We start from the raw sequence: 27,708 nt of genomic DNA, 5'->3' as shown, positions 1-27,708 counted from the left end.
AAAAGTTGAGATGCGTAAATCCATGTTATGTTGTTGAATTCTGAGTCTGAAAATATCAACAACTAGCAAATGTGTGATCAAGTGGACGAGTTGGTCCCACAGTCGATCTCCACAAAAAACAATGAATCTTAAAGATCTAAATCTGACAAGGACTATAGAAGAGTACATTTTCCCTTTTTCCAAATCACACGTTTATATAATATTAATTAAATAGTAAAAAAAAAACTAAGAAATCCTCTACAGTTCCCGTCCGATTCAAGCTACAGTAGTTGCACCCTCTTCATCGTCAAGGTGGACTGAGAAAACCTGCCCAGACGCGGAACACTGCTATAAATACATCACACACGTCTTCGGTTTCTCATGTCAAAAACCTCAACACCGTTAATTGTGGTTAATTAGATGGGCACCGCAACCGCCTTTTCGCCTCCCGCCGTTTCAACCACCACTAAATGGCTGGGCTTCGTGGCCGCCGTCTGGATTCAGTGCATCTCCGGCAACAACTACACCTTCTCCAATTACTCCGATGCGCTCAAATCCCTTATGCATCTCACGCAGGTGCAACTCAACAACCTCTCCGTCGCTAAAGACATCGGAAAAGCCTTTGGGCTTCTGGCGGGCCTCGCCTCTGACCGCTTTCCGACATGGGCCATTCTCCTGATAGGCTCCGTCGAAGGCCTAATTGGATACGGAGTCCAATGGCTCGTTGTGAGCCAGAAAATCCAGCCCCTTCCCTATTGGCAGGTATAAAAACTTAAGAGGTTTTTGAGATTTAAATTTGGTACAATTAAAAGTCCTGTTATTGATTTACTGATAAGTTCGTCGTCGTGTTTGGTAAAACGACGCAGATGTGTGTGTTTCTGTGCATGGGAGGGAACAGCACGACGTGGATGAACACTGCCGTTTTGGTAACGTGCATACGCAACTTCCGTACAAACAGAGGACCCGTTTCGGGGATTTTGAAAGGCTTTGTAGGGTTGAGCACTGCGATATTCACCACGCTCTGTTCTGCGCTTTTCGCCGACGACCCTGCTTACTTCCTCGTCATGCTCTCTCTCGTTCCCCTCGTCGTTTGTCTCACCGGTATCTTTTTCCTCCGAGAGCTTCCTCCCACCGTTGCCGCTGCCGGAAACGCCGAGGAGGTCAAGTATTTCGGCGTCTTCAACGTCGTTGCCGTCCTCGTCGCGCTCTTCCTCTTGGTCTATGGCTTCGTCCCCAGCCCTGGCGTCCTGGTGTCGCGAGTGTTCGTCGCCGTTCTGCTGGTTATGCTGGCTTCGCCGTTGGGGATTCCAGTATACACGTACTTCAAGGGACGACTCGGAGCAGGGAATGACGTGGAGGGGCAGAGAGCGAATGAACCGTTGCTTGGTGGTGGGGAAAAGGAAAACGAAAGCGTGGCGGCGGTTGAAGAGGAGGCTTTGGTGGAGAAGAGAGCGCCGATGGTGGGTGAAGAGCACACGATAACGGAGGTGCTGAAGAGCGTGGATTTTTGGATCTTGTTCGTGTCGTTTCTCTGCGGGGTTGGAACCGGTTTGGCTGTGATGAACAATATGGGTCAAATCGGGTTGGCTCTCGGGTACCCAGATGTTTCACTTTTTGTCTCGTTGACCAGTATTTTCGGATTCTTTGGACGGATCATCTCGGGTACCGTTTCCGAGTTCACAATCAAGTAAGACTTATCATTCCACTTCAACCAAACGAATTTTCATACATTTTTAAAATGTTTTCATACTATGACCGAAACAAAAGAATTGGTTTTATCTTCAATTGTGAAAAAATCAAATTTAATCTTTGATTGTGAAAAATCAAATTTAATATACAAAATGATGGCTGAATAAACAAACATATAGCACTTGCAAATGAATCAAATAATGTAAAATGAATAGCAAGTGGGATATACTAGTAGCAATCATCATTGCATATAAATATTATCTTGTGGATCATTTGTCTAATCATACATTTTACTTTTACTTGTTCGATTGTCAAAATATTATAGGTAATATCGGTTATGTTCTTTTTTATGTTTCATAAAAAAGAAAACACAAATATAAAAATAAAACACAAGAGTAACATTTTTTTTTCTTATCTGAGTTATCTATTTGGATTCTAAATGTTTCCTTAAATGTTTTTTAAAACTTTTTTTGCATTTCGTTCTCTTTTTTTAAAGTTTTATTTGTACTCCATTAAAAACTTTTGTAATTATTGCATTGAATTATTATATCTTTTGATAAGCATAGCAATATTTTGTTGATGAAAAAAATAAAAATGTGAAGATGTATAATATAGGCCTAAATTATTCAACAACGAGACAATTTTCAGATGATGATACAAGATTTATTTATATGTATACAGTTGCGTTAAAATCAAATGCTTTATTGCCCGAATTAAAGTTATTTTTGGACAGATGTAAGTCTTAATGAACTTATTTTGTGCCTAAAGGCAGAAGAAAGTTAGGCAGTAGTTTGATTGATTTGATTTGGAGCATAGTCAGTCTATTATAGTATGTTAGGTACTAATTTATCAGAGACTCGATTTTGTGCATGTTTTGTCTATTATAGTAAGAATCAATTTGTCACGGTTTGCAGATTTGTCCTTTGGAAAAAAAGTCTCTTTAACAATTTTTTTTTTCTTGACAATTTTTAGACAATATATATGACAGTTTATGTTTAGTTAGTTTCAAATATTTTTTTAAACATAAATTTAAATAGACCAGTAAAATGATGACAAGTATCTTATTATTAAAAAGTTGTTAAAAAAGAGTTGTCAAAATACAATTGTCCTCGATAATGTTAAGAATAAAATTTTAAACTTCATTTAATTTTACAGTTTGTAAATTAAGATTTACATTCACATATTATAAATTAGATTAATCTCATTTTTAATTCGAAAATTGATCTGCAGGAGAGCAGCAACACCAAGACCTCTGTGGAATGCAGCATCTCAGCTTCTAATGGCTGTTGGTTATATACTGATGGCAATGGCTGTGCCAGGTTCTCTGTACATTGGGTCTATTTTGGTTGGCATATGTTATGGAGTTAGGCTTGCAATCACAGTTCCGACAGCCTCGGAGTTATTTGGTCTGAAATACTATGGTCTGATCTACAACATTCTGATCCTTAACCTTCCTCTGGGCTCTTTCCTTTTCTCTGGTTTGCTTGCTGGCATACTGTATGATATGGAAGCAACGACAACAGAGGGAGGAGGCAACACCTGTGTTGGAGGTCACTGTTACAGGCTAGTCTTTATTGTCATGACTGGAGCATGTATTGTTGGCTTCTTCTTAGACATTCTCCTGTCGTTCAGAACCAAAACTGTTTACACAAAGATTTCCATCAGCAAGAAACCCAAGAAATCCTTATCAGCATCAAGCAGCCGTTGATTCATGATGAATCACGTTCCTGGGATTGATGAACTCTATGCTCAAATGATATCTCAATTATGCTCAATTAGTTAACTCATTTTTTAGAAAAAAGGAGGCTCATTGTTTTTTATTCCATTTTTGCCTCCGTGGTGTGCTGTTATTTCCTTTACAATGTGTTTTTAGAACTGTTTTATGCCAAAATGGAGAGAGCTGTCTTTTTTGGTAGATCGAAACACTATATTACGTTGTTTGTTGTATGAATAGGATCATATTCATTAAACCAGTGTTGTTTGTATTAAGGTTGCAACTTTTGGCATTGCATCGTGTTATATCTTTGAATCTACTTACAGCTAGAAGAAATTTCATGCCAAAATCTGCCATCGTCCTTTTCCTTTGTCTTCTTGTTTTGTTGCAAAAACAAATAAAACCAAGCAAAAGTAGTATATTTGTTATTTTTCTTTTTGGACAATGATATTTTGTCAAACACTTTTGATAATTTTTTTACATCAGAATACGAGTTATCATTTTATTGGTTTATTTGAATTTATGTTTAAAAAATATTTAAAACGGACCAATCACAAACTGTCATGTATGCGTTGTCAAAAAGTATTGTTAAAAGGAGTTTTTCCTTTCTTTTTTATATGCATGCACTAATCTTAAACTGAAGCATTGTGGAAGAGGTGGTATATTTGTTCCAAACGTGTCTTTTATGCCCGACGAATAGGAGTAACATAATAAAAAAAAAAATAAGATCAGTGATGTCTTGATTATTTTAGTTAATTATACCACTATGTTTAGTTTCTTAAATATTAGTTTAATAGTTCAATGATCAAATATATGATGCAATTTTTTTAATTACATACCTAATATACAACTTTCAGATTTGTTATAATAATTTTAATGTTAATTTCACAAGCATTATAAAAAACATCATATGACTCTCATTCATATACATTTATTTAGAAAATTAAATAAAAATAACAAGAAAAGATAGCTCAAACGCAATATTAAGTCTTCAAATTAAAAGTAAGACTCATACCATATTAAATTTGAAGTAGTGAAATTAATAAAAAATTTAATGAAAATAATCTGAGGTGTATCATTAATTATATGAAAAGAAGGATTAGTAAGAATTTGTGTGAAAAGGAAGAATGGTTTGACATAATTCTTAAAGAAAGTAAGAGGAAAATAAACTTCACCTTAGAAGGTGGGTAATTACTTCCTGCACCTCATTAAAAACATACTTGACGTAAAAAAGTACCAGTTCATTTACTTCCTCATCACTGTTCTTCAAAGAAATCCTGATATTGTGGCTTCGCCGTTATTTTGGAGGGAAAATGAACAAGATGAGACCTCAAACGTGGGCTTCATTTTCGTCCGATACCCCTTTGCTAAAAAAATAATGTTCGTCCCTGAAAATATCTCACTGGATATTTTTAGTCATCATAATATTAATTCAAAAAAATAGTTATTTATTTCACAAAAACTAAAACAAAAGAAAAAATTCCGTTGCCGGGACTTGAACCCGGGTCTTTCGGGTGAGAGCCGAATATCCTGACCAACTAGACTACAACGGATTTTATGCACACTGATGAAGTTAAAAGAATTTTATTTCTTACATGTCAAAATACAAATTCAAAAGCTCAAACATCAAATGAAAAACGTACTAAAATTATTAGTGTTGGGTTCCAAAACGATGGTCGTAAATGGGAAACAACGCATCACACACCATAATCACCATTAGCTCGATTTAACAAAAAGGTAAAATACAAACACCAATTTCCCAACTCACATGATGAAATGGTAATCAAATACCACAAAAACTTAAACTATTCTTGCAGTCACCATATGTTCGAAACAGTCTTTGTGGTGGGTCCCCAAAACGGCAGCATTTGGACGATATGATAATCTTTTTGAAAAATGCACAGAAAAAGTTCATTAGATTAGTTGCAACACCAAACAAAAGGCATGCCACTTAATCCACTTTCCATAAGATATGATCTTCTTCAACATTATTCTCCTTCTTCATGACAGAGAGATAAATAAAATAAAAAATTAAACGACACTTGCAGTGTACCGTTTTAATAATTGAACCTAGTCTTCTGCTATATTACATAATTAACCTTTTCTTCACTTTGATAAAACCAGAAAAACGTATATCAGACAGAAATCCCTCGTACCAGACAAACAAAACATCAAAAGCCAAACAAATTACTTGTAATAGCCGCAAAGTGAACCTTATTATTATGCAGAAAGATCTGTTTTTCTCTTATGTCGTCGGTGAGAAACCCAATTGAAAGGCTTTCGCTTACAGCAGAAAAGCTTGGATGAAGGAGATAAATGCTCCAGAAATTAATTAACAACGTAAAAACCAGAACTTTAACGAATGAAACACGGAATATTTTTTTGCCGAATCTTTTGGCGGGTGGTTTACAATCAAGGAGAATCTGCCAGCTTTACTGGCAAAGCCAAAATTCTTGAACCCACCACGAAAAACCCCAAATTCTAAGACCCATTTACATTTAACAAACAAACAAAAGCCACAATGCTGGTTCGGCTAAAGCAAGGTGAAAATAAGAAAAAAGCTAGCTGAGGACACAAACGCCATGGAAACTGTTCTTCTGGGGGAGGACTCTCCCATGGCCAACCCAGCTAAATATGACCCATCTGCCAGCATTGCTTCTCCTCCGGATCCTGTACTTGACCCGGAATCCGTAACGGAGTTATACACAACTCCATTGTCCGCACCCGTGTACACCACCGCTCCTCCTTCGGATCCCATTCCTGCTCCTGTTTCTGTTCCTGTCACTGTCCCTGACCCTTGTGATGATGATGATGATGTTGAAGGCATGGGGTTGGTGGTGGTATCTCGTGACGATTTCTGACTGCAAAATCAAATCATGCACACATTGAGAATTTGAGACCATCGTCTATTTCTCAAACAACCAGTGTCTAGTCAGATTCTTGTTCAATGCTAATATTCTATAGTCAATGCAACATCAAGGGTGTGTTGCATATATGAAATTTATTGGATGGTATTAGGTAATGGAAGTAGCACCAAGCACCAACCATTATCAATGCTCACTTAACCATCATCTACTATTTATTTATTAGTAACATGAGCATTAAAAAGTTATCCTTTGGCCATACCAAAACCCACCTAACGCACTGATGCTGGAAATAGTAAAATCTTCCTACTATAACAAGAAAGTGTTAAATAAAAAAACTTGAGAATGTGAAATAAATTTATCCTTAACCTACAAAAGAATATAAGAATATCATAGAATAATTTAGAATTATACTGCTAAAATTCTCAGATCAGAATAAAATAAACATAGTACGAATATATTGCATGATGTTTGTGACATTAAACTAAAACAATAGTAAATCAGCAGAGATAGATTTGTTTGATATCGATAAAAAAGACTAAATATGATGTTTATGTGACATTAAACTATACAAATGTCTTGCATCAGACAATATATACAAATACACGACCTTCACACTCGACTAAATTTGGGTTAACTTTCTTTTTTCAGGAAAATACTATGAAATTTACCCTTCTCGAGATAAGTTAATAGGAATACCAACTAAATCATCTGCAAAAAATAGTAGCAGGTTGCAGTTTCAAAAATGCGATTTTAAGGGAAGAGAAACAAGGCAAATGAAACAACTGAAATCAGTAAAATACAGCACTGCATAAGGAAAAAAGTTAGGTGATAAATTGAAATGGAGTGAGTAAGCATGAAACAGAAACAGAGGTGAGCAATGAATGAACGTAAGGGCTGAGCAGAGGAAAAGAGAGAGAACAGGGAAGAATGTTAACCTTGGAGAGGATGGACAGAAGGTAACGGTGTAATCAGCGCCGGTACACGTAAAAGTACTGGTAGCGTCGTCGTAAGCGTAGCTATACGATCTGGGGCAAGCTGCCTTGAACATCTCCGAGTAAATGGAGGGCCTACAGGTTGCGGGTGAGCCATACGCGCCGCTGCAGCAGTACTCGGGGCTACCAAAAGCCTCACACGCGCTCTTGCACGCGCTTCCCTCGGAGGCTCTCAGCTCCGCCGGGCATTGCTGGTTCAGATCCGACGTGCAGCCCGTAGTGGCACATAGACCCGAGCCGCCAGTACCCTCCACGATCATGGGAAGGTTGTAGCCGTCGACGAGACTGACGTCGTAGAAGTCTTGGCCTCCGGTGCCCAGCGTGAACTCAGCGAGAGTGGCCGGCGGGGCGGCTCCGGCGCCGTTGCATTCGACTTGGCCGGAGCCGCAGTCGCCCGTGAGGCAGGAACCGGATCCGGATCCGTCAAAGGTGCAACCGGTTCGGGCCCAGAAGCGACCGGACCAGCCGGTGGAAGCTTGGAAGGTGCGAGAAGTGTCCTTGGGAAGCTCGAAGCCGGTGCTCTGGAGTGGTGGGCTACCGGCATTTGCGAGAATGCCAGGCCACACCGTGTAATCGCATCGGTTAACGAATGTGAAGGTGGCAGCCATAACCCCTGAAGAACGTGAACAAGAAGAAGAAGAAGCGACAGTTAGTAAAAAAAGAAAAAGTGTTCTTTCTGTATTTTAACAATGAAAAACATAATGTGAAGATATAAAGATAGCGTTTTTACCTGGGGTAGTGAAGAACAGAACAACGAGAGTGAGACATGAGAGTCGTGTTAGATCCATAAGTTGATGTTGGGTATGTTTTGTGAGTGTTTGTTATGTTATGATCACCAACACTTGTCTTCTCTGAGTGTTGGTGAATGAGTAAGCAGAAGATCAGGTTCTGAGAATAATAGAGGTAGTGTTTGTTTGTATGGAGGAGGCAGAAAACGACAAGTTATTTAGGGGTAAAACTGAATACGGAGTTTTACCAAGGACAGTGTGTGCCAAAAACACAGTCTTTTAGGGAGTGCATAATAAATAAATAAAATATAGTATGTTGGTCACAATAATTTCATCCCTAATTAATCGGGCTCATTTAACAACGCTCATGGACCTCTCTTTTGTTGCCAATTGCACATCCAAGGTAAAATCTCAAATAAATGTTTTTATTTTTATATGTCTCATTTTAATTTTTATTTTGATAAATATAATGCAATCAGATTATTTTCGTTATTATTGCACTTACATAATTAAATTAAAGAGATGGTATTTCCCAGATTATGTTTTCTATTTAGATATTTTTTTAATTAATTTTATTCTTATTTTTAAAAAAATAATATAAATTTGTTAATTGTGATACGTGGTGTCACATGGTAATAATTGTATGATGTGATGTAATCGTTTGTCAGTTTTATATTAGGTGTTATTGTTTTAATCTTAGTTTAGTATTATTTTTTATTTTATCTCAATTTTTTTACAAATGAAATTATTTTTATTTAAATTGAAACGAAATCTAATTTTTATTTAAATATTATATTAATATTTTTAACTTTATTTGAAATTATTTTTAAATTTTAAATTTATTTTTTAATTTGTTATAATTTTATTTTTTAAATTTTTATATTTAAATTTATAAAATTTTCATTTTTAAATTAATTCAAACATTTGTATAAAAGTTATTGAATTTTACATATTTGATAAATATACAATGATTTAAAAGAATTGAAAAAGTTGATAATAATTTATTTTATGAAATTTAATTGATAAATTAGTTAAAGTTGATTTTGATTTTTTATTAATATTATTTTTTATTAACAATTTTAAAGAAGTTTTAAATAAAATTTAATGTGTCGTAGTATTATTATTAAATAAAATCGCTCTTATTTGAAAGAAAAATGATATTTTGACAATTTAATTTTTTTACACTATCTTTCTTTACCTTTTATTTTTTAAAATTATTCTATCTTTGTTAAAATATGTCAAATGAATATTAAATGAATATTAATGTGTCTCATTCTATCTTATTCTATTTGAAATGGATCATCATATTTTAACAAGTTTTTAATAATAAATTATGTGTTATTATTAATTTATATATTTGAAACGATTTATTATATAAATAAAAAAATTGTCAAAAAAATTATTAAAAATACATTTTCCATGTTAGAAATTGTTTAAAATTTGCCGAACATGGCACTTGGGTCAAATCCCATTAACCCGAGCACCTTCTTCTACATGCACATGTTCCAATGGCACTAATTGCGTTTTCGATGTATTACCATTCTGTTTTAAGGATAAATTAAGGTAAGATGAAAACTAAGGAAGTGTTTGAAAGGTGTTGTTATTGTCGACAGTACTTACCAGCAGTAGCAATTATGTGAGAAGCATTGGATTCCATTGTCTTCTCTCTTCTTTTTATGCCACACACTGTAAACTGCAAATGTTGACTTTCAAACTTTCACGGAACCACTAAAAAGAGGTGGGAAATATAATATATCTTTCTCTCTCTCAGATATACAAATAAAAATTATAAGATAATAATATTTTTTTACAGTATTTTAACACAATTTACGTATTATTATATGATTGATTTATATTAATATTTATAATTATTATTATTAATTTACGTAATAATTTTAGATTAATTTCTTAATAATATATAAATGATGTTAAAATATTATTAAAATTGTTAAACTATTATTATCTATAAAAGTATAATTTTGAAAAGAAAATTTATTAAGTTGTTCAAAACTTACCCAGATTTACATACATGGTGAATGTAAAAACCCTCCTCCACCAAACGATCAAAGTATAGATAACTAAAAAACAGAGATTAGAAAAGTTGTGATTGAGATCTAAAACGCATGATTTTTAATGGGCATTTAAGCAATATTTTCTTGACAAAGCATGATGGATTTATGGCCCATTTTGCTAAAATGGAAAACAGGCAGAATAATTACAAAAAATAAAAAGTTGCTTCATGGTTATGAAAAGAGTCCCCACTTTGTTTTCAATTTTTATTGTGTAAAGTTAACTTTTTAAAATAAATAAATAAATAAAAAAGTATTTAGCATTTGGAGAATATAATTCTAAGAAGTATTAATTACTTAAAGAAAGATAAGGTTTGGAGAATAATAGAGATTCCCATAATTTACGAGAGTTGTCACATCTCTTTAAAACAAATTCATTTATTTAGATTGTAAACCTTAAATTCATACTTAATTTTAATTTATGGATCATGGAGTTGAACACGAGTAATTTATACATCCGTCTTAAATTTAATCATGTATGATATAAATTCAGTATTTCATAAAAATAACCTTTTGTCATACTTTATTTCTCATCAAGTACTTTTGTAAGACAACTTTTAATATATAAAGTGAAATAGGTTTATTAAAAAACATAATTAAAACAAGTTTCTATACATGTTAATTAGGTGACGACATCTCGTTACAGATATTTAAATTTAAAGAATCACATACACTTTATTTTACTTTTAATCGTGTATGGGATTAAATTTATATTTAACATTTATTGTTTGATATTTTTACTTCCAAAGTCACATATTAGGAATCAAGTCATTCTATATGACATGATAATTTCTTTTTTATCTATAAGATATAATTTTTTTCTACACTTCACCTCAAAATTATAGAAATATTTACTAAAATATATTAATATTATAAAATTACAATAATTTCTTTATTAAAATTCTCATTCAATACATATTCCGCATCATATTTAATATAGATTTTTTCTATTGAAAATAACTATATTCATATCAAACATAACATCTCATAATAAATTATATGACATACATCCAAACTTTATTTTACCTCATTTACTTCATTAGTAAATTTCTCAAAAATACTAGTTTTACTTACTTATATCTACACTTTTTTATTTTAAAATCTTAAAATAATTTATTCTTGTTATAGTTTTTTTTCTCACTCAACGAGTATATAAACTCACCCAATGAGATAAAACATGTATTTTTAAGAAAATAAGACTCATTTGGACAACCTTACATAGTCAATAAGACACTTATAGAGATATACTCATTCAACAAATACTTGACTTACTCAATCACCAGTCCTTTATGAATTCTTTAGATTTTAAAATCTCGAATTTTCCTAATGAGGGAATTAGGTCATTCAACAATCAAGTATTTGGGTTTTTAACAAAACAATTCACCAAGTGAAATCAAACTTGTGAAGTGACTTAGAAACCATGAACCCTTTAGCTTTTAAACAAATGAATTTCGCTTAATGAGGAGTTTACTCATCAAACGAACCAACCTTCAGAGTCTTGTTTTTACATGACTCTCCCAATCAGTAAAGCAACCTAAGCTTTCTAAATTTTTAATTTTTGAATCTCACTCGATGAGCGGATGTCTCACCAAACTTAATAAGTATGTAAGTTCAGTTACTCGATCTATAAGAACAATTATACTTTTTTTATCATGTTAAAAGTATTATAAGTAGTTTTAATAATGACTTCAAATATGATAATTTGAATCAAAAGATATAACTTAAATGGTCAATATTATTGCAACCATGCAAACATATGTATAATATTAAAGGTTTAAACCATTTAGGTGTCCCTATTTTCGTCCGGTCTTCCCAGTTTGGTCCTTTTTTTTTAAACTTTCCCAATTGAGTCCTCGTAACTACTAATTTGAAGCAATTCAGCCCCTACCGTTAAAAATCGTTAACGGCCGTTTAAATATTAATGACGTGGCATTATAAATAAATTTTATATTAAAAATTTTAATGAATATTCGGATAATAAAAAATTTAGAAGGGCAAAGTGGGAAAAAAAAGAAATACTTTCTTCTTCCTCTGAAACCTAATTCCTCTACCATTACCCAAACCCCAACCGCCGACCACCGTCCATCATCTTCTTCCTCGCACGCCGTCAGCAACCATCGCACCTCGCACCTCCATCACCGTCGCACCTCCATCACCATTGCACCTCCATCACCCCTCGCACCTCCATCACCATCGCACCTTCATCACCCTCGTACCTCCATCACCCTCGCACCTCCATCACCCTCGCACCTCTATCACCGTCGCATCTCGCACCTGCAGAAAACAAAACCAAAACCAGAAACGGGAACCACCATGGCAGCCTCCAGCATTTTCCAATTCCACTTCGTGTGCCCTTTTCCCCAAATCTGAACCCTAATTTTGGGTGGAAAGGGATCTTCATCTTCTCCGCCATGAACACATCTGCAACCGCGTGTTGTCTGATGTTGGACAGAGCAGTGCTAAGCCACCACCATTTCAATCTCTCGGAAACCAAAAAGGAAAACAAAAAAGAAAAAGAAAAAATGGAACCCCAATCTGGAAGTGAAGGACATGGGGAAACAGGGGAAGAAATGAAAAAGGGTTTCCCCAATTAAAAACCCTAATGATTTTATTTCCAGGGAGGGGGTGAAAGCCATGTCCTTGTAGCCCTTGTCTTTAGCTCAACTCTACGAGCCTTCAAATTCATGCGGACATCAATTTTCATCTGTTAAAAAATGGGAGTATAGATATCCATCCAAGCTTTCTTGAGAGGGGTATAACGATGAGGTGGAACATTCATCCAAGATAGTGCACACCTCCAAAATGGAATGAGCCCATAATCTTTTTTCGAAGCTTCCCCGTTATCCCATTCCTAAAAGTAAATAAATGTGTTATAGGATAGTTGATGTGACCGTGAGCCTCTGCTTCCAATTTCAAAGCAAAAATCAATTTGATTGTGGTGCTTTCCTTTTTTATTCAAGCAATTAAACGCGTCTTTAATAAGTTCATTCCCCAAGGGCCCTGCTGGATGAAGATGTGAAGGAGTGCAGGCCATCATGACCTTCTCATTCTGTTCTGGTCTAGATAGATATTTTTATCACATTTGGCCTTCCTTTTCTTTTAAGAGAAAGGCTTTTAAGAGAAAGGCTCTGATCGCAGCCATGGAAAGAGAATGTGGAAGAAGAAGAAAGTTTTTCTTATTCCCACTTTGCCCTTCTAAAATCCTGTATTCGTTAATAATTTTTAATATAAAATTCATTTTTAATGCCACGTCATCAATACTTAAACGACCGTTAACAATTTTTAACGGCAGGGCTGAATTGTTTCAAATTAGTAGTTTTGAGGACTCAATTGGGGAAGTTTAAAAGAAAGAGACCAAAGTGGGAAGACCGAACAAAAATAGGGACGCCTAAATAGTTTAAACCTAATATTAAACAACAACCTTAATCATAAATCAATTATACAAATTCATTCATACATAAATACTGTGTTCTTGAAATCAAATATAGTAATTATATTGTGTCTATTATCATGTCATTTAATTAAAACATTACCAAAAAAAAATAATTAAGTTTCATTATCTAGAATGAATCATAGTCCTATAAGAGTTTTAAAAATTCTTTATTCACACATCATTCAACAAATATACATATAAAACCCAAAAGCAACTACTATTTGAATATATACTCAGAAAAATTAAATAAAGGATAAGTTTATTATATGTATACTATAACTTATATGATGAAGCTTGATATTGAAAAAGATGAATAAATGGATCAAAATATTAAAAAGAATATAGAGAAAAGACAAAAAAATAGTTTTAAGAAAATGTTGAACTTTGTAAGAGAATTTTTGATAGAGGACTTTTCTATTTATTAACTCTGTATTTCAATCATAAAAATTTTAAATTTAATTTATAAAGTCCTTAGTACTCTTTATTATTTTTGACATGTTTTCTTTATTTATTAGATTATTAATGTTTGAAATAGAGGAAATAATTATTCTTATCATTAAACTATTACTTTTTTAGCTCACATCTTTCCCATCTCTAATATCCACGAACGATAATATATATAATTATTAAAAATAAAACATTTTAATAATATAATTTAGTATCTCTCATACAATTAATACGACGAATAAATGAATTGAATAATTTGATAAAAGAATTGTTAAATACTTTTTGGTTTAAACTCTTTTTTGTCCTTAAGTTAAGTTGTGATGTTCCATTTAGTTTCCGCTTTTAAAAATGTCAATCTTTAGTTCCTATGATATAAAAAATGTATCAAACCAATCCTCATGACAACACTTAATGAACAATAAATCACAAGTTTTCATACTTAGATATCCAATATTTTGTGATTTATTAACGGAAGGTGTTATGAGTAACAAATCACTTAATATCAAATCACTTTTTGATTTGATACATTTTTCATATCATAAGGACTAAAAGTTGACATTTTTAAAAACGGAGATTAAACTGAACATCAAAACTTAACTTAGGGACCAAAAAAGAATTTAAAGCGTACTTTTTTTACTTAAGCTGTCAAGTCATGAACTGAATGGTCAAATGCATTTAAAAAAAAATCATAAATAATAAACAAGTAATTTATATCAATGATTATGATAAATTTGATCCAAAGCATGCAAATAGTTATTTTTCAAGAACCGACATCTATACTTTCTTAATAATACGAATTGTTATACATCTAAAGTCATTACTAGTGTTGGGAACCTTATACTATTTGGTTAAGTTACGGTTCATGAACGGTTATTATGGTTTTTGTTTTATGAATCAACAACGAGAAATGGTGTTTTTGTTTTGTTCCTTTACAAACTTGTCCTATCTCTTTTCGCTTCATTTCTTTGCAGGTTATCAGTACCCTGATTCAAATAAAATCTTAGAGAAAATTAACGAGAATAAACAAGCTTAATTCAAGTTTTTAACTTACAAAGAATCTCTGTTTTTATCTTTTCTTCTTATAACAATATTTAAATAATAATTCAGTTGGGCAGAACAAAACCAAAATTGTGCACGAAGCTCAATAGTGATCACCCGATAAGCCTATTCTCGTGTACACACTGTTGCACTCATTACAATCTATCTTTCTCAGAACAAGTAAAATAAAATTAACTGCAGAGAACTTTGCAAATTGGTAATCCCTCCATGTTCATAAAATAACAAGTGAAGGATCGCCGGAGATCAACTACTGCAGTTTGATGTATTAAAAGTGGGAAAAAAAGAGACAATATAAACAAAAAGAAAAAAAAGGATTTACAGTGTTTTTCCTATATGATATATCCTTCAACTCCTGCATGATGACGAGCAGCATGAAGAGCTTACACAGCTATTTTGGTGAAACTATCTATCTGAAATGTCCATAAATGGTGTCATAGAGGGCAGAACAGGAACAGAGCCACTAAAACAGAGGCAACATAAGCTATGCTCTGCGTTTGAACAACAACTAATGGCGAAGAACCACTTGACTGAAGCCTTGATAAGTACATCATAGTTTTGTTTACCAGAGGAAGTTGTGCCCCATCTTTTCGTGCTCCCAAAACTTTCTGGCTGTTCAACACACCACAAACATACATCCACATGTTATTAACAATTATATAATACTCAAAAGCAGTACAAACTCAACCCCTGCTAAAACATCTAGAAGACGACAACAAACATGTACCAATAAAAGAATGTCTAAAAGATGAAAAAATCTACATCGTCCATCTGTTTCTGTCATGTTACGGGATTTAAGGGTGAGATGTCGGGCATGAAGGGAAAAACACCGAGGAAAATCCAAACTCAAAAAGAAAAAGCTATGAAAAGTTTAAAATAAGGAAGCACGCTCACTTTTACATAAATACGTGCATTGATTGGAACATGGCTGCAAAAATGTAATCCAGTGATCACTATTTTCTGCAGGTGTGGTTAAATTTCACCAACAACTTCTTATATCAATTCATGAAAAAGTGTCTTGAAAAGTTAAAAATATTATCTTTATTTAATGGGTATGATAGAAGTTCATGAATATAATATGGACCACATAAGATGGACAGCTCAAGAGCAAAAAGAAGAAGACAGAACATAGATAAATAAAGCAATAGTTCTACATAACAACATGTCCGAGACTACGCATTACTTAATCCCGCTCTAACAGAAAAGGTCATAATTACCCTTGCTTTAGACAAGAAAAGAAGCTGAAAGTAAGGTTGATGGGTGATGGTGAAATAGTAACTATACCTGGTGTAGGGCAAGGGGCAGAAAATGATCAAATAGTTCGCGGAAGCACATGTGTAGGTGCTCGTCTTGTCATCATACGCGTAGCTATACGCGCGTGGGCATGCGTGCTTGAAGAACAGAGAATATGGAGAGGGACCACACGTGTCAGGCGTCGAGTACGCGCCGCTGCAGCAAAAACTAGGATCACCGAAGGCCTCGCACGCGCTCCGGCACGCCACGCTCTTGCGGCTGCCGTTCACACGTGCCACCCTTAGCTCCGCTGGACACCCGCCGTTGAGGTCGACGAGACACCCCGTGGCGCTGCACCCGCCCCTGGTGCCGTCCTTCGCCACGATCAGCATCGGAAGGTTGTAACCGTCGACCAAACTTACGTCGTAGAAGTCCAGCCCGTCTGCGCCGTTCAGGGTGAGCTCTGCCAATGTCGCCGGCGGCTTGGCACCGCCGACGCACTCTACTTTGCCGGAGCCGCAGTCGGCGGTGCCGCAAGAGAACTTTCCGTCGGAGTCTTGACCGCAGAGGGTCCGTGCCCATATCCGACCAGACCAAGATTTCGGGATTTTTAACGTCTTGGATTCTCCGCTGAGGAGGGCGAATCCGGTGGTGGGAAGCGGCGGCGAGGTGGCGCCGGAGAGTAATCCCGGCCATATCGTGTGGCGACACTTGTTCACAATCTTGAAGGATGCTGATTGTACCTCTGCAAGTTTCAGGAAGCACAGAAAAGTGGTGAAAGAGATTTATATTAAAAATTTGTGCTTTTTTATAAATCTGTGATTTTGGAAATTACCTGAGAGGAAAGTTAATGCGAGAAGGCTGAGAATGATGAGAAAGAGAAGCCAGCGAGCCATGTGGATGATTGAGAATAGCCAAAGAACAGAGATTGATTCAGTTTGAAAAAACAGCAAATAGGTCGAGTTTGAGTGCGTGATTGTGTTCTTCTTTTGCTTTGCTTTTCTTTTTCTTCGCCACTGTTTCTTGAGCCATCAATGAAAAAGCTTTACTTTCCCTTTTCTTTTTTTCTTAGTTATTTGATAACTATCCTATACAATTATAAACCAAATGATTATATTTTACGTAAATGAACTCTTTTGAGTTGGCTAAGCCCTTCTTTTAGTCATAAAAAAGTAACTCAAGTTGAGTTTACTCACTTTTTACCAAAGTGACTAAATCAAGAATTCTGATAACTTTTATTTTTTTATTCTCAAATCGTTTTCTCCATCTATCTCAATATTATTTTTATTTTGAGAAATTTGATACAAGTAGATTATTAATATCACGGGAATAACAAGGTGTGACTTGTCATTTTGTGATTTTTATTTTTTGTATAATTTTTAAAATAATATTTTAACACGTGTTAAATTAATGTCATGTCACATTATAATGATAATGATAATATCATGTATTATTTTAGTTTTAATTTGATTTATTTAATTTTATTTTATTTTTAAATTAAGTAATTGTGTTTTTCTTTGGATTAAATATGTTTTTCGTCTCCTAACTATTGACCATTTTTGTGTTTAGTCCTCCAACTTTAGAAAACTCTGGTTTTAGTCCTTTTTACCAAATTTTTTTAACTAAACACAAAAACATCCAATAGTTGGGGGACGAAAAACATATTTAACCTTTTTTTCATTTAATTAAAACCAAATTTAATTCTATAGGTTATTTAAATAATTTATTAAAATTAATATTTTTAATAATATTAGGTTTATTTGTATTTATATTTTGTATTGATAAAAAAGGATTACTAGTACTAATGTAAAAAACTTATTTGTATACAAAAATTTAAAATGAAAACTAAATTAAAATATATGAAAAAATGGCAACTGGTTTATTAAATCAAAATTTTCAAAATAAAAATTAAATTGAGATGCATAAAAAAATAAAGACCATTTAAGATTTGTGTAAAAATGGATAAGAATAATATGATTTAACTTAACTTATACGAGTTAATGGTAAGTTTGGGCTTTTGTTATGCAAAATTGAATTGGGCTTATAAGTATATTACTGGACAAAGAAGCGTCCCACTGGTGAAGGCCCAGGTCGAAATGACACCTGATAACATATGGGTTATTTCTTCCTGCGCCCCCATCACAAGCTTCTGGAAACTTTTATCCGGATGAGTTTCTTCTAGAAAAAAAATTACGGAACTGATATAGTGTGTTCCGGAAATCAAAACCAGTCTCATTTTTTTACTCAAATGTTAATCTGTTCTTTTGCTCATTTCTTCCACATTGAACAACACAAAAATTAACAAAAAGTAATGAGATTTTCGATAAAAGAGCTTATGAACAAGCATCAAATGCAATTTCGTATTTTTGAATCTTTTTCTCATATTTTTTAGCCAAACAAATACCAATTCAACAATTGATCCTAGATTACTGTAACCTTATACAATTGATTGCAGAAAACAATGGTTTTTAAACAGTGATTTTTATTTTAATGATTGTTATTAGTTGTGCTGTAATGTTATCATGCTCCTAAAAAAAATGGTTACGAAATTCAGAGATGGGCCATTTCAACAGTAAACTCAAAAACTCTGTTCTTTTAAAACGAATATTATTCTCATTCAGCCGTAAAAAGCACAACTTTAATTAGGAAATCATATCAAAGGACAAGGCCCTGTAACATGTATTCAACAAAGTTGAAAAATGTATCAATTACTGTAACAATTTAGCTGGCAAACGTAGCAGAATATTTGTTCGATCTTCACAAAGGAAGGCACTAAAGTGAAGCAAAAGCTCTATTTTATGATGGGATTCTTTTGGTGACAGGAGAGGCCCAGCTCCAGCATGGATGCAAAAAAGATGAGCTACCATGATGGTGTTTGTGGATAAATCACATCACACCAATTATATTGCATATGCAAACATAGACATGCATCTTTGCTAACAAGGTTGACCACCGTTGCATCAACAATTACTCATGCACTAATGGTGCAATAGTAAGTAGCCACGTTATGCAGTGGAATCACAAGTCAATGCAGGCTTCAAAAAGTGCTAACGTCAATCTTCCATGATCAAAAATACCACACCAAGAAAGGAGATATAGATGCCAAAAAGGATCAAGCATTGACCTACATGAGGAGTTTTAATCATTGCAGTGCTTAATCATCTTTAGAAGTAAAGATAAAGAAAGTAATTCTTCAGGCCATCTTTTTTCTCGCCAAGTTAAGATAAATTAAGTATAACATCAGATTTCATAGCTATAGCTATAGCTGCTTGCTTGAAATTCACACATGATTATGGTATGATCATGTTCTACTCTAATATAAGTAAGCTAAGTGGTTAAACTTAAACATCAGCATATACTCTTTTCCAGACAAACCAAATTCAGTCATACATTTTGATTGCTCTTTATAGGTTTGACTTCCCAAAATCTCCAGCAAGTTCACCACTAAATGGTGTAGCATGCTACCACCTTTAGCAGGCACACTAGATATGTTAGTTTTTTGTTGACTCCGACAGTACAAGCATTCAGTTAAAACTTCAAATTCTGTTTCTGTTTCAACATTATCATTGGAATGAAAAACGTAACTTTTCATCCATGGTCCCCAACCACAGTATTGGACCGTGATATGATTCAACTAAAAAACTGTCTCTAGCATGACATGCCCTGTCTTCATTGTTATAATCCAAGCATCATAAAAACTGTATTCGTTGAGATCATTCACGATTCCCTCTCTTGTTTCTGCTGAGTCACTCTGACTGATTTTTGCAGAATCAACTCAAACAAAATGTCTATAGTATTTGCAATTTAGCATCCCAATTCGTCACATGGCCAATTAAGTTGAAGAGGCAGCCGTAGCGTAAAAATGAAGCAAAAGTTTCATGACAAATACTACAGTAATTGAAGCAGAAAATGGAATCGTTCCTTAACATCATTTTGCTTGGAAAATGCTTGAAAACGTGCAGAACAGGCTGAATGTGCTAATTATGCAGACACCCACGTTAACCACCAATTGAGCTGACAAGAAATATTAGTTGATACAACGTTGGAAACAACAGAAGAAGGGTAAAATTTAATAAAATGAAGAGTTGATGGTAATAAAAGGGGTGGAAAGGTGTTGATTATGCTAAGAATATATTTGAAGAAACTAGAAGGTAGGTATTAGAATGAGGGTGGTCAAGGAGACACTAGCCACAGAGAATGTTTCTGGTCCCAGTGAGTTGAAAGTGTGACTAAACAAGGAGTGGGAAGTGGGCTTCCAACATTCTTCATGAATATGTTTGGTTGCCACTAAACCATATGCTTTTTGGACCCTCAAGTCCTGCATGCTTCCCTTTTTATTTTAATTTCTACCCTCAGTATGATCAGCAGCACCACTGGGTAAATCATGTTCTTATCTTAATTCATAAAAAAGACAAACTCATCATGGTTTATCATCATGAGCGGAAGGAGAATAATCAGTGAGCTCTTTGGCCAACGCATTCAAATTTTAAAAAAGACAAATATGAAGGCTGGTAACTTTTTCCTGCACTGTTTGGACCACTGTCAGAAAATTTCATGACAGTGAAAACGAAATCAACCATTTTACCCACCCATTGAAATATAGTGTATTTCATAAAGGTTCGACATTGTTGAATAAATATTTCACAGAGCTGAAGAAATCTTGGCTCTATTTGTTTGTTTTACTCCAAGGTAAAAAGTGCTGATGTACTAGAAAAGAATGAGAAATTCTTAATGATAGCAGTTAGACCAAAAAATTCCATCTTTCGGAGGAGGGTAAAAAACAAAGAGAATCTATAGGATGAAGATAACATATAGAGAATAATTTTTTAATTTTTTTTTTTTCTTTCAAGGAGACACAGGAGAATATTAGAGTACTAGAGAAAATCAAGATAAATATTAACAATTTAGAGATGCAGCTGGGCAAGGGCACATGATCTAACAGTTCTACCAATGTTTTGTCTATGCCATTATATTATTGTGCATTTGGAAATATAAGCAAATAAGCTGCATGTGGAATATGTTCTAGTTGGGGTTTGAGCATGGAATTTGGTGGAAGGGATTCTCGAGTCTACAAAGAGTTGGCCATGTGATAAAAGCAGCTTTCTTCGACTTGCAAAGCGACCACGCCCGTTTGGCTGCAATCATGCGGTCTACAATGCTATTATTTCCTACATCCTTCCTTTGCTTATTTCTTTTTTCATCCTCCAAAATTGACCTTCTTCTCCAACAAACGTACTTTTTAGCCTCCACATTCCAACACCATAACCAAAGGGATAAATATGTGAGCCAAAGATTAAGGTTAAGGCAAAGCTGTGGACAAGGTTGTCTGCTATAAAACCATCAACTAAGCATGCTGTGCTAGATTCAACTTTGGCCAATGTAAAAACGTTCAGATTAGAGGGTCAAAACTTTGGTTCATAAACATTGGAGTAAAAATACAAATAACTGCACAACCATAGTGTTGAGTGAGCTCTCTCTGATCTTACCGTGCAATTAAAAAATGATCTCAAATTGGCAAATTGATGAAAATTCAAAGAACAGTGAAGTTGGGTAAAGGAAAATTGCAATTATCATTAGCCCGGGAATCGAGAGGCCCGCTCGTGCGGACAAGCCATCACGCTTGCTAAGTAGCTAGTAAAATATGTCATTTCAGAGCAATTTACTCATTTTTATATGAAGTTTGTTCACAACTCATGCTCCAATCCAAACCAAAACGTGAGCATTAAGGTAAATAACAAAAGTTGTAATTACAAAAAGGGTCTCCAGAACAGAACCAAGGGATTTTTCGTCAAAGCACCTCGGGAGCTTTTACTTTTTGTTCTTCAAAAAGTGGATTCACTCGCTTCCCAAAACCACTCTCAACAATAACTTTCATACTCTCTCTTTCTCTCTCTCTCAACCTTCGAGAACCCTTTTGTGTTCTGTCCTGTATATATACCACCACCTCGACCCTCTTCTCCTTCCATCTTCTCTTCCATTTTCCAACCTCAACTCACCCCAGAAACCTACTTTTATTCTAACTCTCAAACCCCATCACAGCAAACAACAAGTCACCACATCAAGGAGGTAGAGTCAGTCAATACAGTAAGAGTTTCAGACTTGAGAGAGTGGAAAGAAAGTGAAAGTGATCCGGAAGCCAAGAAAATGGCATCGGATAAGGTGGTGGAAACTGTAATAGCAGGGAACTACGTGGAAATGGAAACCGAAGGACACCCGAAGGACGTAAAATCAAGGTTGTCTAGCTTCTTGTGGCACGGTGGTTCTGTTTATGATGCTTGGTTCAGCTGTGCTTCCAACCAGGTTGGTGGCTGGTTTTAAGAACATACTCCTTTCCATATTCTGCTCTTGACATGGCTCATTGTCTTTCGTTCTATTCCAACATCATGAGCTCCCTTGTTTGTATGTTGTTGTTAATGTCGTTTCTGTGAGAACCATGTTTACGTTGTATATATCCTTAACGTGACAGGTGGCTCAAGTGCTGCTTACGCTGCCATACTCATTTTCCCAGCTGGGAATGCTTTCTGGCATTCTTTTTCAACTCTTCTACGGTTTACTTGGTAGCTGGACGGCTTACCTGATTAGCATACTCTACGTTGAATACAGAACAAGAAAAGAGAGAGAAAAAGTTAACTTCAGAAACCATGTCATCCAGGTTCAACTCACCAACATTGACACAGCTTATTTTAATACAAGTTCAAAGTACATTCTCTTAATTAAGTTTTAAACCTGATTGTCGTTTTAATGACAGTGGTTTGAAGTTCTTGACGGGCTCCTCGGGAAGCACTGGAGAAACGTGGGTTTGGCCTTTAACTGCACATTTCTTCTGTTTGGATCTGTCATACAACTGATAGCTTGTGCAAGGTACCTACTCCAACTTAATCTGAGTCTTCTGACCCTTCCTTTAACTCCTTCTTCATTGTTTATTAGTTGTGCCTAAATAGATAAATTCTTTATTATAGTAATATATATTTTTATCTATATTAAGCCAAGGAACCAGCATCACATGCATGTCCCATAATAACCTTACCTGCTGCAACTTCATTGGGGTCTGAATATTGTTTTAATGTTGTTCAGCAACATATATTACATAAATGACAACCTGGACAAGAGGACTTGGACTTACATCTTCGGAGCTTGCTGTGCCACCACTGTCTTTATTCCTTCCTTTCACAACTACAGAATCTGGTCCTTTTTGGGCCTCCTCATGACCACTTACACTGCTTGGTACCTCACAGTTGCCTCTCTCCTTCACGGTCAGGTAACAAATGTTCACAAAGTTACCGTTAATTAATTAACTGTTTATTAAAATCCAAAAGTACTACTTTTTATGACATTAAACTATTAATTTCATCATTATTGTAGTTGTAATTGTTTGCTTCTCCAATTGTTTTTTGGTTAATTAGATGGAAGGAGTTAAGCATTCGGGTCCGACCAGATTGGTTCTATATTTTACGGGGGCCACAAACATTCTCTACACATTCGGGGGACATGCTGTTACTGTGTAAGACAATCTCAGATATATATTCGTGTCTTTTACGTTTTCGCAAATTTGCCCATGCTTATTTCTTCCACTTGGCCTTGCCTTTGGACGAATCACTAGCTGCTACTGTCTAATTAAGATGATTCCAAATTGGAAAGCGAAATAACAATGCAACAACTGAGCTTTAACGTCATTTGCTAGTGACTCAACCTTCACTTCTGTCGACATAATCTGAACATAGATCTAATTAATGACCCATCTTAAGGTCTCTTTCTTTTTCTCTCTATTTTCATTTCAGAATACCCAGAAGCTGTTTTTTCGAGTTATCTACACTTTAAAAAATTGATCTTTCCTATGACAAGAATATACATTCTAATACAAAATATATTTATTTTGTACACAAGTTTTTTGGGTGAAGGAAATTGTTGAAAATAGAGGGCTTTTTGTTGTTTTAAAAAACAAAAGATATCTTGCATTGCTCATCATCAGAAGCACTTTTTTCCCGAAAATAATACCCTTGGAAGGCGTGGGGGGCAAAAAAAAAGTGCCTTGTTTCCTTGTTATCCTTGAGTTTTGGAGAAAGCCTAGACTCTTTCTATTAAATGTTTGGATGCTTTATTGCTTTATATCATGAAAAGGGCCCTCCCTTATAGATCCAGCTTTCCTCAGAGAACGCCACTTCTTAGCTTTCAGGTCTCTTCTCACAACTCAGCAAAATCAAACCTTGCCCCAACAAATTATTCCCTTTTCTTTTTACCTTGGGAAAAATGGTATCTTTATCAGCACCTTTATTCCCTATATGAAGAATTTTTCCTCATTGTTCTTCATTCACATTTTAGCACATTCTTTTCATTCCTCATTTCACCCTTAGTTAATCAGTATGTGTGTACCTTTCAACATTCGAGAAAGACATTAATTGTGTCTCACAAAAAGCGAATGCAGAGAATGCATGATTCAGTTAAAGATAAAACAGGAACAACAAATAATGTAACTTTGATTGCAGAATTGTAGAGGTTCTGATAAGTATGAGGATGATATGATATATAGTACTGTTAATGAGAGAGTATATTAATGAAAGTTGTACTACTGATACAGGGAGATAATGCACGCGATGTGGAAACCTCAAAAGTTCAAGGCTATATATTTATTGGCAACCCTGTATGTGCTGACACTGACGCTTCCATCTGCAGCAGCAGTGTATTGGGCATTCGGAGACATGCTTCTAAATCACTCCAATGCTTTTGCTCTTCTTCCAAAATCACCCTTCCGTGACATGGCTGTCATTTTAATGCTCATCCACCAGGCAAGCATATCATACAGCAGTCATTTTTACATTTCCATTCTTCATCTATCAGTATACTTATGCTATGTACCATTGTAATTGAATTGAACGGTTAAATATCGTGACTTGCAGTTTATAACATTCGGGTTTGCATGCACCCCATTGTACTTTGTTTGGGAGAAAGCAATAGGGATGCATGAGTGCAAGAGCTTATGCAAACGTGCTTTGGTGAGATTGCCAGTGGTGATCCCTATATGGTTTTTGGCCATCATCTTCCCCTTCTTTGGTCCCATCAACTCCACCGTTGGCTCTCTCCTTGTCAGCTTCACCGTTTACATCATCCCCGCCCTCGCCCACATCTTCACCTTCAAATCATCCTCTGCCAGACAGGTACCATATTTTTCCTCTTCATATCATAGTTCATAGTTAAACTACTTGGCAAACGCGAAAGTTAAACCAAACAAGAAAAAGATTTTATTTTTATAGTAAAATCAAGAAGGGTAAGACGTAAGAGAGAAAGATAGTCATGTGGGTCATCCAATCTCCGAAACATCACTGTCGGAACCCAGTGGTTTTGACTTTGTGAGCACCGCAGCATTGTTAGAATTTATTCCATTCATTGTTTTTGTTCTAAGTAATTTGTTAGTTACTGTTTGCTTTCACTGTGTCTAAAACAAACACAAAGAATAGGGATGAGGAAAGGAAAATCATGATTATGAAGAGTTAACGTATGGTCACCGTCTAGCAGACAGAACCCGGGATTTTCTCGATAACCAATCACTTTTCTATATTCTTTATCGCCATTATTTTTCATGAACTATCTTCATATACTAAGGTGTAACGTAAAGACAAGTGCATAAATATTGGAGTGCGCAGAGAATATTGTGTTTGTAACAGTGATTAATTTTTTAACGTGATGCAGAATGCGGTGGAACAACCTCCCAAGTTTGTTGGAAGATGGGTTGGAACCTTTATCATCAACTCGTTTGTGGTGGTGTGGGTGCTTGTGGTAGGGTTTGGATTTGGTGGGTGGGCCAGCATGGTTAACTTCATACACCAGATCGACACGTTTGGACTCTTCACAAAGTGTTACCAATGCCCTCCACCGCTTCTGCCACCTATGCCGCCGCAGCAGCTCAATGCCACCGCGCCTTCGCCGCTTCACCACCCTCATCACGGCCACTGAGCTCTGCACTCTTCGAGTTGGATCACATTCTGCAGAAATGATTAACTGTGATTGTTGATGTGAAGAATGATAAAATGAGAGTTGGATCACATTCTGAATTTAGTAATGTACTTGCCATGCCATAACCATATAATGTATTCTTCTTCCATTTTGCTTCCCTTCGTAGCCATTAAGGTAGTTTTCATCACTCTGTTACCGACAATTATCATAAGAACAAAAACGTTAAATAAAACGAAAAGGTTTTTCAATTTCCACGGAAACAGAATGCAGATTCAGATTCCATCCACCATAACGTAAACTAAAAATCGTTTTGGAAAAATTTAGATTTGGATACGATGAAATTGTCTGCAAAAACGAGAAATGAATAATCCATTATTTAGTGTTAATTGTTATATTATTACATTGTAGTATTTTATTATTAATGTTATAGTGTATGAAAATAGTTCTTATTAAGATTAAAATAAAAACAATAAAATCAAGTGTCATATTTTCATTAGGTTGATTCATGTATCTTAAATTATAATAAATTGTTCTTGTTGAAAGAGGGTAAAGCAATGATCCAATAAGTATTATAAAAGATAATAAAGGAGTAAATATAAAAAAAAAAAATTGACAAAACTAAATTTTTTATATTTAACACTATTTTTTCTATTTTTTACTTTTTTTCTTAAAAAAATATAAAAATTTAAATTTTTATGATTATTTTATTTTTTTTACTATATTAAATAAATATAAAAATGTGTCTTTCATTTCAAACTGGTAAAAGAAAAATTAAATACTAGTTAAATAGTGTGGCAAAAGTAGACGTATAGTACCATTTCCATACTCACTGTTCAAAAAATTACTTTAATCGTCTTTCCATTGTCGCGTCTTTGTTTCTCTTCTTTGTACGATTTTTTTCTTCAAAAATCTATGTAAGACAAATTTTGATAAGAGCTCTAAATTTACAACATTCGTATTAAATTAACATCTTAAAATATATCTTGATACAGTTTTTTTTTATTTGGTTTATTGTTTTATATATTCTCCAACCATTATTAAATCACTCAATGTTTAAATATTTATATCTCGATGTGAAAGTGTGTTATAAACGAGTGTAAATATCATTCTTACAAACCAATTTTAGAGGATAACTTAGGCTTAAAATTTTCGTTTTAAAACTAATTATTAAAAATGTCAATCCAGTTCTCTTACAAAAATTAATGAAGAGAAAGATAAGAATTTAGAATAAAAATAAATCTCATCAGTTTCTCTATCAAAAGAACTAATTTTAGCCAATTTTACTTACCGTTGAATTTTCAGTATTGTAATATATGAAGTACACCAGTCACTATTAATTGTCATTTATAATCAATTAAGTAGATATTAATAAGTGAGATTGCATTACGTTCTGTAAATATGCAGTATTAATAATTAATATAAAACATATCTAACTTAAACATCGAAATGTCCTAATGTTACCGAAACAAGTATGAAAAGTGATATTTATATTTTAAAAGTGATATTTATATTTTAAATGGTTTATTAGGGGAAAAAAAAGCTAACATACATGA

At 34.5% G+C, this 27,708-nt stretch overlaps 4 protein-coding genes and 1 non-coding gene across 5 annotated transcripts; 2 read left to right on the top strand and 3 right to left on the bottom strand.

Annotated features, from left to right (window-relative positions):
- The first annotated feature begins 202 nt into the window (after positions 1-202).
- LOC106756638 (protein NUCLEAR FUSION DEFECTIVE 4) lies at positions 203-3,674 on the top strand. The gene is made up of 3 exons (XM_014639138.2): positions 203-741; positions 846-1,666; positions 2,899-3,674. The coding sequence occupies exons 1-3, from the start codon at positions 400-402 to the stop codon at positions 3,374-3,376; spliced, it is 1,641 nt and encodes a 546-aa protein (XP_014494624.1). The 5' UTR covers positions 203-399; the 3' UTR covers positions 3,377-3,674.
- A 1,188-nt stretch (positions 3,675-4,862) lies between these two features.
- TRNAE-CUC lies at positions 4,863-4,935 on the bottom strand. The gene has a single exon. It is a non-coding gene; the product is annotated as a tRNA-Glu (tRNA).
- Positions 4,936-5,688: 753 nt separating this feature from the next.
- Positions 5,689-8,145, bottom strand: LOC106756636 (thaumatin-like protein 1b). The gene is made up of 3 exons (XM_014639136.2): positions 7,972-8,145; positions 7,185-7,854; positions 5,689-6,243 (listed from the first exon to the last, which is right to left on the bottom strand). Exons 1-3 carry the CDS (start codon positions 8,027-8,029, stop codon positions 5,916-5,918), a joined length of 1,056 nt encoding a protein of 351 aa, XP_014494622.1. The 5' UTR covers positions 8,030-8,145; the 3' UTR covers positions 5,689-5,915.
- Positions 8,146-15,037: 6,892 nt separating this feature from the next.
- On the bottom strand, positions 15,038-17,304 carry LOC106776713 (thaumatin-like protein 1b). The gene is made up of 3 exons (XM_014664191.2): positions 17,043-17,304; positions 16,259-16,952; positions 15,038-15,586 (listed from the first exon to the last, which is right to left on the bottom strand). Exons 1-3 carry the CDS (start codon positions 17,101-17,103, stop codon positions 15,409-15,411), a joined length of 933 nt encoding a protein of 310 aa, XP_014519677.1. The 5' UTR covers positions 17,104-17,304; the 3' UTR covers positions 15,038-15,408.
- A 4,725-nt stretch (positions 17,305-22,029) lies between these two features.
- LOC106756563 (auxin transporter-like protein 5) lies at positions 22,030-26,312 on the top strand. Its single transcript, XM_014639037.2, has 8 exons — positions 22,030-22,507; positions 22,674-22,859; positions 22,956-23,068; positions 23,282-23,465; positions 23,611-23,708; positions 24,783-24,990; positions 25,102-25,359; positions 25,892-26,312. Exons 1-8 carry the CDS (start codon positions 22,352-22,354, stop codon positions 26,153-26,155), a joined length of 1,467 nt encoding a protein of 488 aa, XP_014494523.1. The 5' UTR covers positions 22,030-22,351; the 3' UTR covers positions 26,156-26,312.
- The last annotated feature ends 1,396 nt before the right edge of the window (positions 26,313-27,708 follow it).

This window comes from Vigna radiata, chromosome 2 (assembly GCF_000741045.1).
Source record: "Vigna radiata var. radiata cultivar VC1973A chromosome 2, Vradiata_ver6, whole genome shotgun sequence".
NCBI classification, from domain to species: domain Eukaryota; kingdom Viridiplantae; phylum Streptophyta; class Magnoliopsida; order Fabales; family Fabaceae; genus Vigna; species Vigna radiata.
The sequence above is the reverse complement of the archived record's forward strand: the minus strand, read 5'-3'. Positions and strand labels throughout refer to the sequence as shown.